The 19,082-nt window shown below is 42.9% G+C and overlaps 1 protein-coding gene across 3 annotated transcripts; it reads right to left on the bottom strand.

The window, feature by feature from the left end:
• Window positions 1-524: 524 nt before the first annotated feature.
• On the bottom strand, window positions 525-18,846 carry PLIN3 (perilipin 3). 3 transcript variants are annotated; one of them, XM_089655672.1, is made up of 8 exons: window positions 18,822-18,846; window positions 18,598-18,709; window positions 11,605-11,800; window positions 10,356-10,438; window positions 6,722-7,019; window positions 3,532-3,731; window positions 3,325-3,438; window positions 525-1,063 (listed from the first exon to the last, which is right to left on the bottom strand). In XM_089655672.1, the coding sequence occupies exons 2-8, from the start codon at window positions 18,655-18,657 to the stop codon at window positions 710-712; spliced, it is 1,305 nt and encodes a 434-aa protein (XP_089511798.1). In that variant the 5' UTR covers window positions 18,658-18,709; window positions 18,822-18,846; the 3' UTR covers window positions 525-709. The 3 variants fall into 3 exon arrangements, with proteins under 3 accessions (XP_089511798.1, XP_089511799.1, XP_089511797.1); XM_089655673.1 differs by lacking the exon at window positions 18,822-18,846 and having other exon boundaries at window positions 3,595-3,731; window positions 18,598-18,804; XM_089655671.1 differs by lacking the exon at window positions 18,822-18,846 and having other exon boundaries at window positions 18,598-18,802.
• Window positions 18,847-19,082: the final 236 nt, after the last annotated feature.

Below are 19,082 nucleotides of genomic sequence, written 5' to 3' on the forward strand. Positions count from 1 at the left end.
CTCCCTGATACCAACGATGGGGCACCATTCCTTCCTCCCCGATACCAACGATGGGGCACCATTCCTTCCTCCCCGATACCAACGATGGGGCACCATTCCTTCCTCCCACTGCAAAATTACAGTTATGAAGTAGCAACGAAAATAATTTTATGGTTTGGGGTCACCACAACATGAACTGTATTAAAGGGTTGCGGCATTAGGAAGGTCGAGACCCACTGTGCTAGAGCTACACCCTTATTGCCATCAATAACACCCCACCCTCTTCTGTAGAGGTTCCTTTTGTTATGAACCATTTTCCAAAAAAAAAAAAAAAAAAATAATATAGGAAATGGGTCAACAAACTGGAAATACCTTCCCCTGGAAGACCACCATTATTTTTATATCTTGCTTTCAAATGAGATGGGGCATCTCCCAAGTTGAGATGTAATCTATGCTATACAACAGCCTTTTAACAGCATTATAGTAGACAGACCATCATGTCCCTTTAATTTGATAAATGCAAAATAAAGAAGCCAGAGACCATCTGCAGATCACACATTAGTGTATTTTGGCAAATTGTACAAGGCAGTTTCAGAATGAGGTTTGTAATAAGTGCTAGTTTAAGAAAAGTGCAGCAGGAGATTCAGTGCAATTATGCCATGTTAACACCTTTTAAAGATTCATAACACCCTTTACAAAAAATGGTAACACATTCAGAGTGCCTGTACATTCATTCTTGTTGGCATTCCGGAGTTTCTGGACGCTCAACGATCTGAGGAGCGAAAGGTCCCACCACCCAAGTCAAGGGGGTGTTTGCCATTACGTAGCTGAAAAGCTCATTCACATGATTGTGGACCTGAGTGACTTTTGCTCGGCTCTGTGCCAGAATATCAGCTGAAAGATCACCAAGTGAGCGAGCGGAGGTGAATGAGGTGTGCAGTTCTTGTACATTCTGCCGCAGCTGCTGCATGCGCTCCTGGATGTTGGCTGGGAGGCCTTGAGCCCCAGATATCAAGGTGAAGCATGTTGTCTGAAGCCGTTTAGTCATAATCTGTGTCATGCTGAGCACTCTGGAGTCAAGAGCCTGCAAAAGAAAGGACATTCATTTTGTTCAAAGAATTAAGAAATTGACATCAAAGCAAGTCTTATGGCATAGCTTTTCTAGAAGACCAGTGGGACAGAAAAAGACCATTAAAGTGGTTCTAAAGACAAAATTCTACCTTTCATTAAGGTAGAAAAAAAAAAATAAAAAAAAATATAGGTATTGGAATCCACCCCCTTTACTTACCTGAGCCTTTATATAATCCCACACTGCACATCTGCAGCAGTTCTCTCCACTCACTTCTGTGTCTTGCTGGGCCACAGGGAGCCAGTGGCTCCCAGCACTGTCAAAGCCAGTGATGAGGGAATGGGGTCAAGTCCCACTGTAAATGGGTACAGCAGCAGGGCTTAGAAATGAGCATGCATGAGTGCCCCCCATGGGGGCAATAAACAGTAGCCAGAAGCACTGGTGGGGGACTGAAGACTTGCCAGCTCTTTGCAATTACATTATAAATTTGTTTTACCCCCCCCCCCCAAAACACACATGTATGCTCTCCTGTTCTGTGCAATCACTTTAAGTAAAACTCCAGCACTGTCCCTCTTGATCCAGCACTGTCCTGCAGTGGTGCTGTGCTCTCCCTCTTGAAAGGACAGCAGCAGAAGTTATTTGCTCCTGCCAAATCCTGTAATGAGGGGTGTGTGACCAGGGGTGGACTGACAACTCATGGGGCCCCTGGGCAATAGGGGATCATGGGGCCCCTGTGTCCTTGCTTAAACTCAAAAAAGGCCTATGAAGGAAGGGAAAAAAAAAAAAAAAAAAAAAAAAAGTGTACCGGAGGCACCTCATGGGGCCCCCTACTGACCCCAGGCAGTGCCCAAGTTCACAAATGCCCCTGGGTGTGACTGAGTTGCAACATGTCTATGATAGACAGGGTAGATGTGCCCCAAAGCAGCCTGCCAGCTTGCTTATGTGGCAGTTCCAGGAGGAATGAACAGCATGGTGGGGATCCCAGAAAATGCAGAGTGGTTAATAGGTTTATTAACAGGTATACGCCTTTGCCACCACTTCAATACACAAGTATTGAATGACAGTGCCATGAGCACAAACACTCACTGGCCACCATTTGGTACACCTGTTAAATTGTTAACTGATTAGCAATTTGTTACCAATCACATGGCAGCAACTGATTACATTTAGAGTCTAGATGTGGTGAAACCTTTAAGTCCAAACAGAGCATAAAAAACCCCACAGTAAAGCATGGGCTAATTTGCTCCTGCAGGGAAAAAAAAAAATTCCTTCCTGATCCTGAGAGGCAAAGTGGATATTCCCTGGATCAAAGTAACAAATTGTTGCATTTGCAAAAATTGTTTATTTTCAGCCAGATTTGATTTTTTCTAATTGATTCAAATTGAAATTCATAGTGCAGAATAGCTGGTTCTCTTACTTGAAGTTAGAATTTTGGAAGACTTCTATTCAATAATATTCCAACACTAATGCAGTCTTTGAAGGGAGTCAACAATGTTTAGAATTAGATTTCAGAACACACACACACAATACTCTGGACTGTCCACTTTCCAAAAGGGGTTATTGGGGGATATTTGTAATGTCCTGGCATTTTGGGGCCTCAAAGATTGGCTCAGTACATAAAGATTGATCAATTTTCAAATGCATATTGTTTGTAGACAAACTCAGACCAAATACAGATTTGATTTACTTTTACCAAGGAAGTGCAGCTGAATTATGGCCTACATTTAAGATTAAGGAAAAAAAAAGTTTTAAAAATTGTATTTGGTTTATATAGCAAATAACCCAGTGGTGATTAAGTACCAAAAGAAAACTTTGAAGAAAAGATTTTGGGTACAGAGTAACTTTACCAAGCAACTGACAGTTATAGAGCAGTGCTGAATAGCAAAAATTGCCTGGTCAAGAAGGGTAAACTCTTCTGGAGGTAAAGTGGTTAAAATACATAGTAGGGAAGCTAGCCCTCCAGTACACCAATTGGCCCATTTCCAGAATATGGCAACCAGTAGGCAAAAAAGATGCAAGTCTTCATAGCTGCCTGGGATATTATCTGGGCAGTGGAGGTGTCTTCAAGGTTCCTTGTGGCACTTCTCAGCCCTGGGTCACCTGATTTCTGCAACACTTTAGGTGTGGCTGGTTTACATTCATATCACTAAATGTGCTGGATTTTCATTTCATCTGAAATTTGTTGGTTTGTTACAGATGCACACAGTACCTGGAAGGACTACTTAGTTTACCATGTTCATATAAAGCAATACAAATCACATGTCTCAATCCATTACCTGTTCTTCGCCATCTGTGGATGTTCCTGCTTTTTGCTGCTGTTTGCTCCAATCCACCCACAACTGGTGCAGTTTCTCTTTTCCTCCCTGAACACTCTGATTGAAAGACTCCACCTTGAAAGTTCAAGGGGAGGGACAAAGAAAACCGTGACTCCCTAATAGTTTGTGCTGCATAGCTCACATGCATGAATCCAACAAAATTCCTACCAGATCAAAAGTTTGGTGCAGCTGAGACAGAACTTCTGCAGTGCTCATCTGGGCGTTCCTCACCTTGCCCAATGAGTGTTGGTATGCGTGGTGACGAATTCGTGAAGACAGGGAACCCAGGCGCACATAGTAACTCTGCTGCTCCCTCTGCTGCTGCAATGGTGCAACCTCAAACCCCTCTACAGCGGATGCAAGCTGAGCTATAAAGGAAAAAAAGTCAAAGACATTACAAGCCAAACATTTAAATAAGGCAACAGGTAAACACTGTGTTTGCCTTCAGCCAGGTAACAAGACCCGTGTACATAGTTTCATGTGTAGCCTTTGGGATAAGAGCTCTTCACCAATTCTTAAGGACTACATTACATCTATTCACACAATCTTACAGCAAATCTGTACCCATTAAACATTTTACATGAACTTTAGCTTTGAGTAGTTTTTAAATTGAATTTAGAGCCAAGAAAAAAAAAAAAAAAAAAAAAAGTCTCATTGTGGTAATTAGATCCAGGTGGAACATCCAGCAGAAAACTGTCTATAGGATCAGGAAGTAGAGTCCAGGATGTGCCTGTGCATCAAAAATGAAGCTTGGAGAGCAGAGTCAGATGGAGGAGGTGAAGGGGGGGGGTCTGAAGGAGCCTATTGAGCATGCTCTGAAATGCATTACCGGCACTTCACCTCCTCCGACTGCTCTCCAAGCTTCATTTTTGATGTACAGACACATCCTGGACTAATTCCTGATCCTATAGACAGTTTTCTGCTGGATGTTCCACCTGGATCCGATTACCACATAATGAGTCTAACTAAAGACTAGGCACCTTCCTCTGTTACTGCACTTTCACGCTAAGCTGCCTCATTGTTACTGCTCCCATCCATCCCTGATGTCCATCTGGCACCTTCATCTTACAGCTACAGGAGGTTGGGCTCCAACAAGCATGCCATATATAATACATTTTCAAAGCTAGAGCCATCTGCAAAAATAAAAATTTAAGTATGCAAAAATCCACATAGGGATGAAACCATGCTAAAAGTGCATTGTTGCATCCCTACCATGTGGATTTTGCATACTTTATACAGAGAGTACTGATACTTGCTAATATGAATACCTGCCAGCAACATTTGCCCACTCAGTTGAAAGGGTTCCCCTGCTGACAGCTGAAGTGTAATTGGTTGTCAAGGACCTGGCCGGCCTTGCTAATTAACCACTTCAGCTCATATCTGTTTACCCATTCTATTCCAGACCAATTTACATTACTACAGACCAGTTTATGCTGTGATAACTCAAAAAGTGGTATATAAAATATCTTTAAGACAAACAAGGCTCTGTGTGTACCCTGTTCTGGTCCCCCCCCAAACCCTTACCTGAGCCCCCTTCAATCTAGCAATGTTCATGAGAGCCTCTGCGCTATAGGGACGCCCTCATTGGGAAGAAAGCAGCATGAGGCCATTGACTCCTGCCAGACAGTGAGCCAGTTAGGACAGTGGGGTGCTAAGCCACAGCTCTGTCTTATGAATGCATAGACCAGCAGCTCGGAAGGAGCACCCATCTGTGCGCCCAGAGCAAGTGGTTCTGCTTGAGGTGGAGGTGGTAAGTAACACCTTAACACAAGGCTTTTAATACCACTTTAGAGCAATACTAAAGGCTTAAATTCTCTAAAGAGACTGTCCCCTTACCTGTCATGTGCAGAGCAGCCTGGATCCTCTTCTCAGGTCCCCCATAGGCTCTTGGCCCCTCCCACCCGTCAGGTGCCCCCACAGCAAGCAGCTTGTTATGGGGCACCAACTGCTCCATGTGTCCAGGCACATGTAGCTGTGGCTTGGCTCTGACCCCCTCTTGGCAGAAAGGAGCCAATGGCTCCTGCTGCTCAGCCAATGAGGGGTTAGTCCTGGGATAGCAGAGACACACTGCTGGATCAAGGGGGCTTAGGCGAGTATTGGTGGAAGGGCCTTTGTGTATAGAATGCATGAGGGTAAAAACCTTGAGGCTTTACAAACACTATCTATAAACCCACAAAAAAAAAAATAAAATTGACAAGTGTTAAATAGTTTCTGTACACAAGTGCACTTTTCTGCAACATGTGCAGTTTTAAAATGACAATTATAATTGTTATAAAGCACAAGTTTAAATTATACTTTTGCACTTTTGTCAATGTGAAAGGAGTAAAACAAAAAAAAGTTTAAATTAAAAAAAGTGGACATTAAGGAGTTAATTCAGGCAGATGTGTAAACTAACAGTTAAGGGGTTTTATTATCAGACTGATCTGCAGACTAAATCAGTTAAAAGCAATTTAAGTTCACCCCTTTGGTCTGTAGATGAACACAAGGTTACAAAATGAAACCATGTTATCCATATATTTTAGTGGTTGAGCACTGCACAATGCATCAGACTACAGGAAAGAAATTTTAACACTGAAAGGGGTGCTTACAGTGAGCAGCTTTTAAGTAAAACCTGTATCCTATGAGGTAGACAGTTTGCTGTAACTGCTACGAATGAGTTGGAATTTGGCTTTAATTTGTTAGTGTATTTAAATCTACTAGTCCAACACTTCTTCCCCTCAGAAGAAGCAGTTGTCCAAAAGGTGCTCCCTCATCTAGAGTGGGGGGCACTAATACAGGCTGTGTTGTACTTTTGGCCAGGTGAAGACAAGGGAGCCCAGGGGTGGACTGACCATTTGGAAACTCGGGCACTACCCGAGGTCAGTAGGGTGCCCTGTGAGATGCCCCTGGTACCTTTCATAGGCTTTAGAGTTTGGGCAAGGACACGGGGGCCCCCCCCATGAGTTGTCAGTCTGCCCCTGGGGGAGTGGAAAGAGTAATGCAGCCACCACATCATATTGCCAAGCTGCAATATATTTTTGTTTTGGGTGTATTACCACTTCGCCATTTACATGCAGCTTAACTTTAAACAGATGAAACCTATGCAAGAAAGTTATACTTTTCTGATGAAATCAGACTTTACATTTGTGTCCAGTTTTGAATATTACAAATACTCTGCAGCAGGGGAGGGGGATCTGATTCTCTATTGCGGTTAGTCAGGGCTTGTCCCTCTCCCATTCTGACTGGACAGGGAAGGGAGAAGCAGCACATGACTGCACCACCACATCAATTGGCTCCCCCACCACATTAGTGATTAGCCTCCCCAAAAAAGTTTTAATGCCCCCACTATATATGCAGTCTGACTGGTGCTGTTACTTACACAGTTCCTCATCTGTCAGGGGAAGGTAATGATCAACCCATTCCTCAGTTTTCCATAACACTGTATCTACTTTGCTGGTCACAAACTGTCCCACGTGAGACTCCATCACTGTTGACACTGCAGATCGAGTGGCATTAATGCTGCCCTGGATGGCTCCTGTTGCCAGGCCCATGACACCAGACATAGCACCAGATACTGCACCAGTTACAGTATCCCGAGCACCTGTCACAGTGCTTGTAACTGCACCAACAACTACATCACGAGCTCCTGTCACCAGAGACTTTGCATCCGATACCACCTGTAGAAGAAAAAAAAAAAAAAAAAAAAAAAAAAGTCCTCAAAAGTGCAAAGTATTTAGTGGTTTTGGTAGACCCAAGACTTCATATTTTGCTCCTCACTGTATCCTTGCCCAACAAAATGTTTCCTCCCTTGGCAATGGTAGGATGAACACTATTCTGCTTGCCTGACTGCACACTTCCCAGCTTTGGCTATGATAGAACAATTCATAGCTTTGCCCAGCTGTAGGGTTCCTCCTTTGGCAATTGTATTTTGTTTGTATTTTCAGCCAAATCAGGGAAGCATGAAGTCTGGCAATGTGTTGGTCCTAACATTGCCACAGGAGGAAACAGAACAATCCATATCCTTGCCCAACTCTTTCCTCCCATGGCAATGGTAGGACCAACACTTTTGTTTGCCAGACTGCACGCTTCCCTGATTTGGCTAAATATAAACTGTTTGTCCTACCATTGCCAAGGGAGGAACCCTACAGCTGGGCAAGGATATAAAAATTGTTCTCTCATAGCCAAAGCCAGGAAGTATGCAGTCAAGCAAAAATACAAAGTGCTGGTCTTATTGCCGGGGGGGGGAACCCTACAGTTGGGCAAGGATACGAGTTCCCATTATTGCCTGACCGCACAGTTCCTGATTTGGCTATGATGGAACTCATATCCTTGCCCAACTGTAGGGTTCTCCTCCCCTCTTGGCAATGGTAGGATCAGCACTTCATATTGCTTGCCTGACTGCACACTTCTCAACTTGGGGAAAAAGGATATGAATTTTCTATAATGGCCAAACTGTAGGGTTCCCCTTGGCAATGGTAGGACCAACACTTTTGTATTCTGCTTGCCTGACTGCACACTTCCATGCTTTGACCATGATAGAACAATTCATATTCTGCTTAGCCCACTAAGCTTTTCTAGTGTGGCTTGCCAAGTTAAATTGCTCCTTTTCAGTGGAAGCAGAGAACAGGCCCTTATGCAGCAGATATTCACTAATCAGCTCAGGGTTCATAAGAAAAAAAAAAAAAGCTGATAATCACAAGCCAACTTCAGCTGCATGATAAACATTAGACTTTGCTTTGTTTTATCTGAAAAACAAGCAAACACATACCACTGCTGCAGGAAATGCAGTTGCAGGTCTGTTGCCCACCAATCTAGCAAGTGATAAACTGTTGCAAGAAGCAGTTGTGGCACCACACAAGCCATCCACTCATTTTATACTCACTGGGCAGCTACAGCAGGTGAAGGTGATGAAGTCAGGTTAGCATGAAAGTGACAAAAAGTTTTGACAGTTTCATTATGAAGTTTAATGACTGCCATAAACAGTTCATAAAAAATTTACAAGCCATTTTAAAGCAAATAGCTACAACGTTGTTTGTTTTGTACACTTTGGTTATTTGCACAACTCAATTGACCTATGAACTGAGAAGAGGGGGCTTTGAAGTCCAACATGAATCTGTATTAATAAAACAGATGTTAGCCAGTTGACGTCCAGAAGATTAACTCTTTTCTTGAGCAGGCCATTTTCTGCAATACTTCACTTACATTTAACTGACAAAAATTGCAGTCATGCAATGCTGTACCCAGGGGTGGACTGACCAGTCGAGCACTGCCCAAGGGCCTGGGGTCAGTAGGGGGCCCCATGAACTGCCTCTGGTACCTTTTATATGCTTTTTTGGGTGTGGGCAAGGACACAGGGCCCCATGATCCCCTATTGCCTGGGGGCCCCATGAGTTGTCAGTCCACCACTGGCTGTACACAAAGATTTAGGCATTCCACCCCACAAAGCTTTTATAGTGGTATTTGATAACCTCTGGGCTTTATTTTTTCCCCCACTATGGACAAATTATTTACTTCCTACATAAGGATTTAAAAAAACCAAATTGCTTAATTTAGGTCAGTATGTATTCTGCTGCATATTTTTGGTAAACAAAATCCTAACTGTTCACACAAAAAGAAAAGTTTTTATAATAGTAATAAGTAATCAGTGACTTATAGCAGTACTTGATTGGCAGACACTGGCTAGGATTAGATCAGATTTTCTAATTAGTGGGGTCAAATTGATGTTTGACAGCAGTGATGGGAATATTCAAAGGGACAGGAAAGAAAACTTCTCAAATTTTTCACTGGAGATAGTTTAGAAGTTACATTAATTTTAAACTCAAATGTTTAAAGACATTTAGGTGTCAGTTTAAGAACCAGCAGTAATAGATCGCTGCTCAGTTCTCCGGCATTCTCGGAGAACACAGTTCTCCTGTGAATGCCGTTTATGAAGCATATGTAGATCAGTTCTCCAAACGAAGGGAGAATGGTCTACAAACACTGGAAAATGGCTGATTTTACTATAAATCGAGAGATTACAGTAAAAGATCAGTTTACTAAGCAGAGGTAAATTCCCTGCTTAGTTTGCGGTCCCTCCGATTCTCCAGCTCTGGGCTGGAGAATCTGGAGGGAGAACAGATCTCCAGAGAAGGGCTGAACATATTCTCCTGGGTGTCAAACTGTGAATGACCAGAGAATAGCTGTGATCCTCTGAATCGCAGCTATTCTGTGTGTCATAAACAGATACCTTATTCACCAAAATGTTCAAAGAATTTGTCCAAAAACCTAAACGGTTATGGCCAGCTTTACAATACATCTTCCAGCTGACTGAAGGTTTAATCGGCTACATGGACAAGGTCTTCACTCTACTCCCTTGGTCAACACTTGTGACCTGCAAGAGAATACATACTTGTGCTGCTCCTCCAACCAATTTTGAGCCCTGATATGTGCATAGCTGGAGCCAAGCAGTCTTGTGGCACAGAAATGCAGTTGACAGTCATGTTTCAGAGGATTGATACAGGGTTACAGGGATTGATACATTTACTAAACATGGTGCACTCAGAATCTGGTGCAGCTGTGCATAGTAGATCAGCTTGTTCAATGAAGCTCTGCCAATAGAACCTGGAAGCAGATTGTTCCTATGCAGAGCTGCATTAGGATTTTTCACTCCAGCTTTAATAACCCCCACTGTGCCCCCAGCAAAAAACCTGGACAATCGCTTTGCTGGAAACTTCAGTGGCAGACACCAGTCAGACCTTTAGTGCTGGAAATGCACATTCCATGCCCCACTCTGCAAAAAGCCAGAAGTGAGTAGAGCAAGCACTAGCTCCCACTTCCTGGGTACCATTTAATAAAACTATGAAATGTATAAAAAAGTGGCAATTCTGCATCAGTTTAAAAGACCAAAAAGTGAGTAAGCAAAGACACTCAAAAGCATTAAGTCCATGTGGTTGCCTCACTTGACTTTGACATGCCAGTCTAATCCAAAAAGGAAGCTTTCAGAAGAGGAAATTGTTTGTGTAGTAGGCACTTACCTTCTCAGCTGGTTGATTGAGAATAGGCAGAGTTGATTCCAATTTATCCAGACCTTTGCAAGCCAATTCATTAGCTGTTGCAACTGGAAGAAAAAAAAAAAATTTAACAAGCCTAATCCATTTGGAACAAACACTCTTTGGGCATTAGAATTTAAACACTCACTGACTTTATCTCAGACCAAAATAAATAAATAAAACCAACCCTACAGAATTCATGCTACTTAATGAAGAGCTGACAAGGTGGTAGTTGAGGTTCCTCTACCAGCCACACTGGTTAAGGTGCTCTGCTCCCAGTCCTTCAGCCAGAGAGATTCACTAGTGAAAGGCTATGCTGAGCCTACATTATTCAATAAATGTTTTACAACAGTGTTTCAACCTTTTTTTCAGTCAAGGAACCCTTTAAAAAAAAAAAAAAAAAAAAAGCCAAAAAATTTGTTGTAGGACACCCAATGTATCCTAACAAAGCAGAAACACTGATACTGACTAGTATTCCGATGTTTGTCCTCACATCGGTTTTTCCATCACTGAGCTAATGTGAACACAGCACTGATGGGAGAGGGGGAGGGTCAAACAAGGATGCTGTGAAGGCAACCAACATCCTCCTTAATCGAATGATGTCACTAGTTGTCAAGACAAATGGTGGTTAGGTCAAAATGAAAGCCTGTGGCTTTGTGCAAGTAGGCAGGCTTGTAATAAACATTTTGGGCAATAGACATTTTGCCAAGGCATCCCTGAAGAAACCTCAAGGCACCCTGAGGTGCCTGGGCACCCTGGTCAAAAAGGTGTTTTACAGATTGCTAGTATTTGAGGATGATCCTGAACCAAAAAGCCTAGCACAGCAAAGTTGAGAACAAGCACATTGTACCTTTAGGGACAAGAAACACCCTTTACTAAAAGGCATTTAATATGATGGAAGGAAAAAAAAAAAAATAAAAAAAAAGTTGGCTCACCAAGATTTCTACAAATTTCTTTCCTTCCCCAAAACTAATAGAGCAAAACAATCCTAGCTATTAGGACAAAACCCATCCTTGTGAGGAAGATTACTGAATGCAGAGCTACCTTGACCCCTAAAGAAAGCCCTGCAAAGATTTAGATTCCCCATGGTTATCACCGATTGGGTCACACCTATGGACTGGATTGTGATACAGTTTTGCTTTTTAAAAGGCCAGGGGTCAGTTTTACCCATTTAAACTTAAGGTTTAGTTTTTAATGCTGGAAATTTCACTTTATCACTGCAAACATCACTTACTTTGTGGCTCCAGCCTGCTTAAGATGGGCTTTGATCCAGTGACTGCAACCCCAGTTAAGGTCTTGGCTCCCATCTCTGCAACATCGCACACGCTGCGGATGTAGGGGTGACTGTCCTTGGTAGAGGTGTACACTCCGCTGACCAATGTGCAGGCTGTGCTCACTAGAGGTATATTGGCAACACGTTCCACAACATTCTAGAAAGAACAAAAATATAAACTGACTAACCAAAAACCTGCAAAACAGATTGTCAAATCAATTAGGGTAGAGAAAAAAAAAAAAAAAAAAAAAAAAAAAAAAAAAAAGCTTAAGTAGAGGGGTAACCTTGAGTGAAAGTCAGTAGTAGATCTAAAGCCACAAAACTGAACAGCACAACCACCAACCCAACAAAACCACCACAAGAAGTTTGTCATTCAAGACTCACCTTGATGCTACACCAGTCTGATGCTGCAACTGTCCCCCCACCAGCTTTGAGAACTGAGCAATCACATAAATTCTGATAATGTCAGTCTGCTTGGAGCAGAGTGGTAATTGTCAGTCACTGCTCTGCCCCTCCAGTACTCACTGGAGTACTAGACAGGGGAGGGAATGTGAGCAGCTGGCTGTGTCAGACCAAAAGGCTGAGCCAGCTGCCAATCAGGCATCTGGGTAGATCCAGACAAAATGGTAGTGATCCCTCCAGGACCTGGGGGAGCAGCTCTGACAACCAACAGTGGGCTTTAGTCTTTGCCAATTCTGGGTCACAAGAGAGCAAACAACTGCACTGTGACCCAGAAGTGAAGTATACACACTTTGACCATACTAAACTAAAGCCTGACCCCTCCATCCCCTGTCCATTTGACAAGCTTTACATGACTTTTAAAAAAAAGGAGTGGTTTGCTGTTCAATCCTGTCAACTGACAAGCACATTGCTCCACAACATTTGGAATAATGGGTAGAACCACAGCAATTTGGCCCAAAATTCCAAATTGTGAAGTGTAAATAGAACCTTTAAAAAAAAAAAAAAAAAAAAAAAAAAAAAAAAGGGAAACAAAACTTGAAGTTAAAGGTCACCATTTCCAGATCATTTGGATATATGGTTTCCACCAACAACCTCTGCTTAGGAACTTCATTCAAGCTCTCTTGCATCATTAAGACTCGTGACAGTTGCACATACAAAACTCATCTGCAAAAACCTACAAATGTTGAATGTGAGTAACAAACTCTAGATCAGTTAAATACATTGGAAAGATATTAGAAACAGTCATTGCATTTTTACCTGATTTGGCCCCATGGCTACAGAAGTAGTTCTAGCAAGCCATTTGTATATGAAAAAAATCCCTGATTTTTTTAAATTACATTGTTCCAGCTTGACCAATAAATGTGCATATACCATACATGTGGTCCCTCCCTCTCAGATTCAAGGTGCAGAGGCAATGAAGTCTATGCTGTCCAATCAAAATGCTTTAAATTTGAGAAAACCAAAGTATTTCCCAACTGATGACCACACCAAGCAGCCAACCTCTTGTGTTGACAATGAAGGAGAGCATTTGCTCAGCACAGGACCCAGAAGCAAGCCAAGATCAGTGGTTGTGGTGTCTACTTCAGCGATTTTCAGCTTTTAGAGGAATTGTCCAGGTAGGTCATATACATAGTTACTCTGGACCAATGTAACCAAGTACAACATGCTGATGCTTGGAATTCTTTAAACATTCTTACTTTTATCCCAGCACAATGCAGAAGGACAGCAGCTTGGGACCTGGAAGCTAGTGGAGATCACTGGAGTAGCTGTGCCCAATACCATGACTTTCAGCTTCTAGGTAGATCCCACAGATACAGAATGTACATTGGTATAAACTGGACTATCTATGAAATTATGCATATATGGAATTGACTGAAGACTAATAGCAAGGTCTGCCTACAATTATCAGTCCGATTACTATAAAGACTAAACTGCCCCCACCCCATATAACCAAACATGAAAGCCAAAGCAGCTGCTTGGACAAGCAGTGATGGGTCTCTCAACACAGAAGCCCAGATGAATGACCTACTAGCTATACCATGGCCTGTACAAGAGGGAACCTTTACAGACACGCCCAACAGGAGAAGCTGGAAGACAAAGGTGGGCAAGAACATTGCTTCCAGGTGGATGGAAACAGCTAAGTATTATGGTGGGAAGATCTGGCTGTTGGGAGTGTCTAGGACACGGGTGTCAAACTGGTGGCCCTCCAGCTGTTACCAAACTAAAAGTCCCACAAGGCACTGCAAGATTGACAGTTACAAGCATGACTCACAAAGGTAGAGGCATGATGCGACTTAAGATAGATGCTTATTTAACTCAACAGGCACCATCTAGAATCAAAATCTTTTGCGTTGACTTTCCTTTAAACTCATCACCTCCTTCCACAAAATGAAAATAGATTCAACAGTAGGATGCTTATCTTTTGGACACCTTCCAGGCACTACAACTGACCCAGGTTGGCAGATGTGTAGGAAATACTGCTGACTGCCTTAGACTGGTTGTAAGCATGATATTCAGATAGTTTCCTGCAAGGACATGCTGTGATCTACAGATAGCAGATCATAAAGGAGTTATGTTGCCCTTACATTGGAAGCAGAAAATCCAGGTAGTCTAATAAAGTTGGCTTGCATACAGTCTGTTTGATCACCAGTAGACACCCCCCTTCTGCTAAAGTTGGAGGGGCACACTTTAGTATACAAACTTGTATGCTCGTGCATTCTGAAGGCACACATTTGAGATGTTGAGCCTACAAGTCTGTAGGTGGTCAGATTTGGACCCATTTTGTCTTAATGGGCCAATTGGCCAAAATTCCTCATTTATATTTGCCTGGAGATCAGCTTAAGGATACCAACACCATACAGAGAGGTTCCCCAGTCCAAGAGACATTTGTGGGTTCTCTACACCAAACACTATTTGCTCATGGTGGACCAACCCTTTACGGCAACATCCAAACAATCAAACAGACTTCTGTTATTTATGGTCTGTCACCAGAAATGATTGCAAGTTTTTAATTTCAGCTTACAGATCCTCTAATACACAATAGAGATGTCTGTTTACAATGTTACATAGGGTCTGTCACCTGGAATTATGACCTACTGTATAAATATACAGATTGATTCTTTCCAGGTGACAGACCCTTTGTAACACTAACTGGTCATCTGTATTGTGCATTAGAGGATCTGTCACCTGGACTTGTGAATTCAGCAATACACACTTGATTCTTATCCCCAGGGGACAGATCCAACACATGACTGATAAAATTCAAAATCCTAAACACTGATGTACAAAGCTGTCCATAATACTGCCCCAAACTAACTCACCGACCTGATATCCAAATACCACCCAAAATGCACCCTCCGCTCCACAGTTCCCTAGTCTCCTCCCATGCCCGCCTCCAGGATGTCACCCATACTCTGGAACTCCCTACCCCAATCCATCAGACTATCATCTACTCTCTTCTAGGCGCACTTGAAAACCCACCTCAAGGAAATCTACCCCACCCCCTGCTAATTCCCGACCTCCAATCTTCCCACCAATCCATCCCCCACAGCTATTTCCTCCTGTACCACTATCCCCTCCCTCCTAGATTGTACGCTCCAAGGAGCAGGGCCCTCGAACCCCTTGTGTATCGTATTGTTATTGTACTGTCGCATGTTCTGTCCCCCATTGTAATGTACAGCACTGAGTGAACTGTTGGTGCTTTATAAATACTGTATAATAATGACTAGTTACAATGTTACACAGGACCTTTCACCTGGAATTCTGAATGTCTCAATGTAAAGCTGGATACACCTGTCACCTGCATTCTGTTACAGTAATAAATTCATAATTCCAAGGGGAAACCTGCAACATTGTAACCAGTCATCTGTTTGAAGAGAATGTCTCCCTAGGGATTAGAATCAAGGGTGTATTACAATGTTACATCCATAACTACAGGTAACAGATCCTCTAATACACAAAACAGATGACTGGTTACAATGTTACACAGGGTCCTTCACCTGGAATTATAACGAACAAACCAAAACACAGATGACTCTCCTAGGTGATCAATCCTGTGCAACATTGTAACCAGCGGCGTATCAGAGTACTTACCAGGAAACAAACAAGGAGTTTGCCTGGGGCAGCAATTTTTTGGGGGCCATGCTGTTCCCCCACCCTGCTGTCATAAGATAGCCGCTTCCCCTACAAGCTCATCTGAACTGCCTGCTTCCCTGCTCCTGCACACTGGGCCAATTCACCTGTCCCCCCTGCAGGAGCAAGCCGTCCCCTTGGTTGGAGTTGAGAACCTGGTTGCCCTGGCAGTCATGTTCATGCTGAGGTACAACTCGGCCCCATCCTCTCTGGAGCCACTCTTCACTAAACACCGGCTGGAATTCTTTTGAGACTGCAAGGAGGCTGGGGGGAATTTAGTGCTGCCTAGGGCAGGACAAGGAGTAAATACACTGATTTTAACCAGTCATTTGTGTATTAGAGGATTTGTCCCCTGGGGATAAGTCATTGTGTATTGTTACAGCCATCATTTCAGGTGACAGATCCTAATTCAAAGGGGTAACATTGTAACCAGTCATCTGTGCATTAGAGGATTTGTCCCCTGGGGATAAGTCATCTGTGTATTGTTAGTCATTTCAGGTGACAGATCCTCTAATGCATAATAGAGATGACTGGTTACAATGTTACATAGGGTTTCCCTGTTGAATTAGGAACATTCCTGTAACACAGATAACTTCTTCCCAGGTGACAGACCCCCATGTGACATTGTAACCAGTCGCCTTTTATGCATTTAGAGCAGGGGTGGGCAACTGTGGCCCTCCAGCTGTTGTAGAACTACAAGTCCCATGAGGCATTGCAAAACTGACAGTTACAAGCATGACTCCCAAAGGCAGAGGCATGATGGGACTTTTAGTTCACCAACAGCTGCCCACCCCTGATTTAGAGGATCCATCACCTGGAGTGATGAACATTGTAACAATACACAGATGACTGGTTACAATGCTACATTACTCATTCCAGGGGATAGATCCTTTAATACACGTGACTGGTAACAATGTTACATTCATCATTTCAGGTGTAACAGGTCAGGTCACCAGAATGATTAATGTAACAAAACAGATGACTGGTTACAATGTTACACAGGATCTGTCACCTGGGAATAAAGGTGATCTGTGCATTGATACATTCAGCATCCCAGGGGATGGATCCTCCAATGCACAATACAGATGACTGGTAACAATGTTACATACGATCTGTCACCTGGGAATAAAGGACAGCTGCATTCATCATTCTAGGGGATAGATCCTCCAATACAGGTCATGTCACTGGAATGATTACTATAACAATACACAGATGACTGTTAACAATGTAACAGGGTCTGTCACATTGAATGCTGGATGTAACAATACAACGATGACTGGTTACTATGTCACAGGATCTGTCCCCTGGGAACAAAAGGTAATCCGCATATTCTTACAATGTACATTAATCATTCCAGGTGAAGGATCCTCCAACAAACAATACAGATGACTAGAAACAATGTTACATAGGATCTGTCACCTGGGAATAAAGGTCAGCTGCATATTGTTGCATTCATCATTCCAGGTGACAGATCCTCCAATACAGATAACTGGTAACAACGTTACAGTAATCATTCCAGAGATTAGATCCTCTAATACAATGTAACAGGTCATGTCACTGGAATGACGAATGTAACAATACACAGATGACTGGCAACAATGTAACGGTCTGTCACATGGAACATTGGATGCTAAATTGTAACAATACACAGATGACTGGTTACAATGTTAGACAGAATCTGTCACCTGGGAATAAAGGTCATCTGAGTTGTCTTACAATGTTACATTAATCATTCCAGGTGATGGATCCTCCAATACAGATGACTGGTAACAATGTTACATACATTGTATTAGAGGATCTAGCCTCTGGAATGATGAAACAGGTCATGTCACCTGAATGGTGAATGTAACAATACACAGATGACTGGTAACAATGGAAAACAGTGTCCAAGGAATGTTGGATGTAACATTGTAACAATACACAGATGACTGGTTTCCATGTCACAGGATCTCTCACCTGGGAATAAAGGTCATCTGCATATTCTTACAATGTTACATTCATCATTCCAGGTGAAGGATCCTCCAATACATATGACTGGTTACAATGTTACATTCATCATTCCAATGATTAGATCCTCCAATAGACAACGCAGATGACTAGTAACAATGGTACATAGGATTTGTCATCTGGGAATAAAGGTCGATTGCATATTGTTACATTCATCATTCCAGGTGATGGATCCTCCAATACAATGTAACAGGTCATGTCACTGGAATGATGAATGTAACAGAAGACTAACAATGCAACAGTGTCATGAGGAATGTAACAGTACACAGATGACTGGTTACCATGTCACCTGGGAATAAAGGTCATCTGAGTATTTTTACAATGTTACATTAACCATACCAGGTGATTGATCCTCCAATACACATGACTGGTTACAATATTACATTCATCATTTCAGGGGATAGATCCTATAATACAATGTAACAGGTCATGTCACCAGAATGATGAATGTAACAGATGACTGGTAACAATGTAACAGGGTCTGTCACATGGAATGTTGGATGTAACATTAATACACAGATGACTGGTTACAATGTCACCAAGGATCAGTCACATGGGAATAAAAGTCAGTATTCTTACATTCATCATTCCAGGTGAAGGATCCTCCAACACACATGACTGGTTACAATGTTACATTCATCATTCCAGAGGATAGATCCTCCAATGCAATATAAAAAAAAAGTCATGTCACCGGAATGATGAATGTAACAATGTAACAATGACTGGTAACAAGGTAACAGGGTCTGTCACGTGGAATGTTGATGTAACAATCTCACAGCCGACATTGTGATACATTGCGATCAATGTGTGTCTAGAGAGGGGTCTGCCCCATCCACCACACCCCGGACTCCTCACCTGTTGCTCGGGGATCTGCTCGGGGATCTGCTCGGTGGAGTCGGTGCCGTTGGAAGCCATATCTGAGTTCGCGGTGCAGAGTGAGGACAGATAGGTCGGTAGGGAGATCAGACTACAAAGACAACCACAAAACAGCCAAAGGGCATCAGCGCCACGTGACACCAAAAAACCCCCCGACTTCTCCCCCGCCAACAGCAGCAGGCGTGACCGTAAGCCCCTCCTACCTTACTCACCAGCTCCTCCTCAAGGTCGGTACTTCCACCACCTCCAGCACTCGCCTTATAAAGGCGGAGTGACGTCAGAGCAGGATTGGGAGGGGCGTGTCCTGCGAGTGAGAGTTGTTGGCAGGACAGGACGGTCATGGGGTTAGAGTCCTGGTTGGTGTCATTGAGGTGGTCACGTGTCACCGGCTGTACAAAGTGATCGGAGACTTCTTTTAACCCCTTCAGTACCGGGCACTTCCACCCCCTTTCCAGGCCAGGCCA

This window comes from Staurois parvus, unplaced genomic scaffold (assembly GCF_062004578.1).
Source record: "Staurois parvus isolate SC_StPar_1 unplaced genomic scaffold, SC_StPar_1.0 ptg000860l, whole genome shotgun sequence".
Taxonomy (NCBI): Eukaryota; Metazoa; Chordata; class Amphibia; order Anura; family Ranidae; genus Staurois; species Staurois parvus.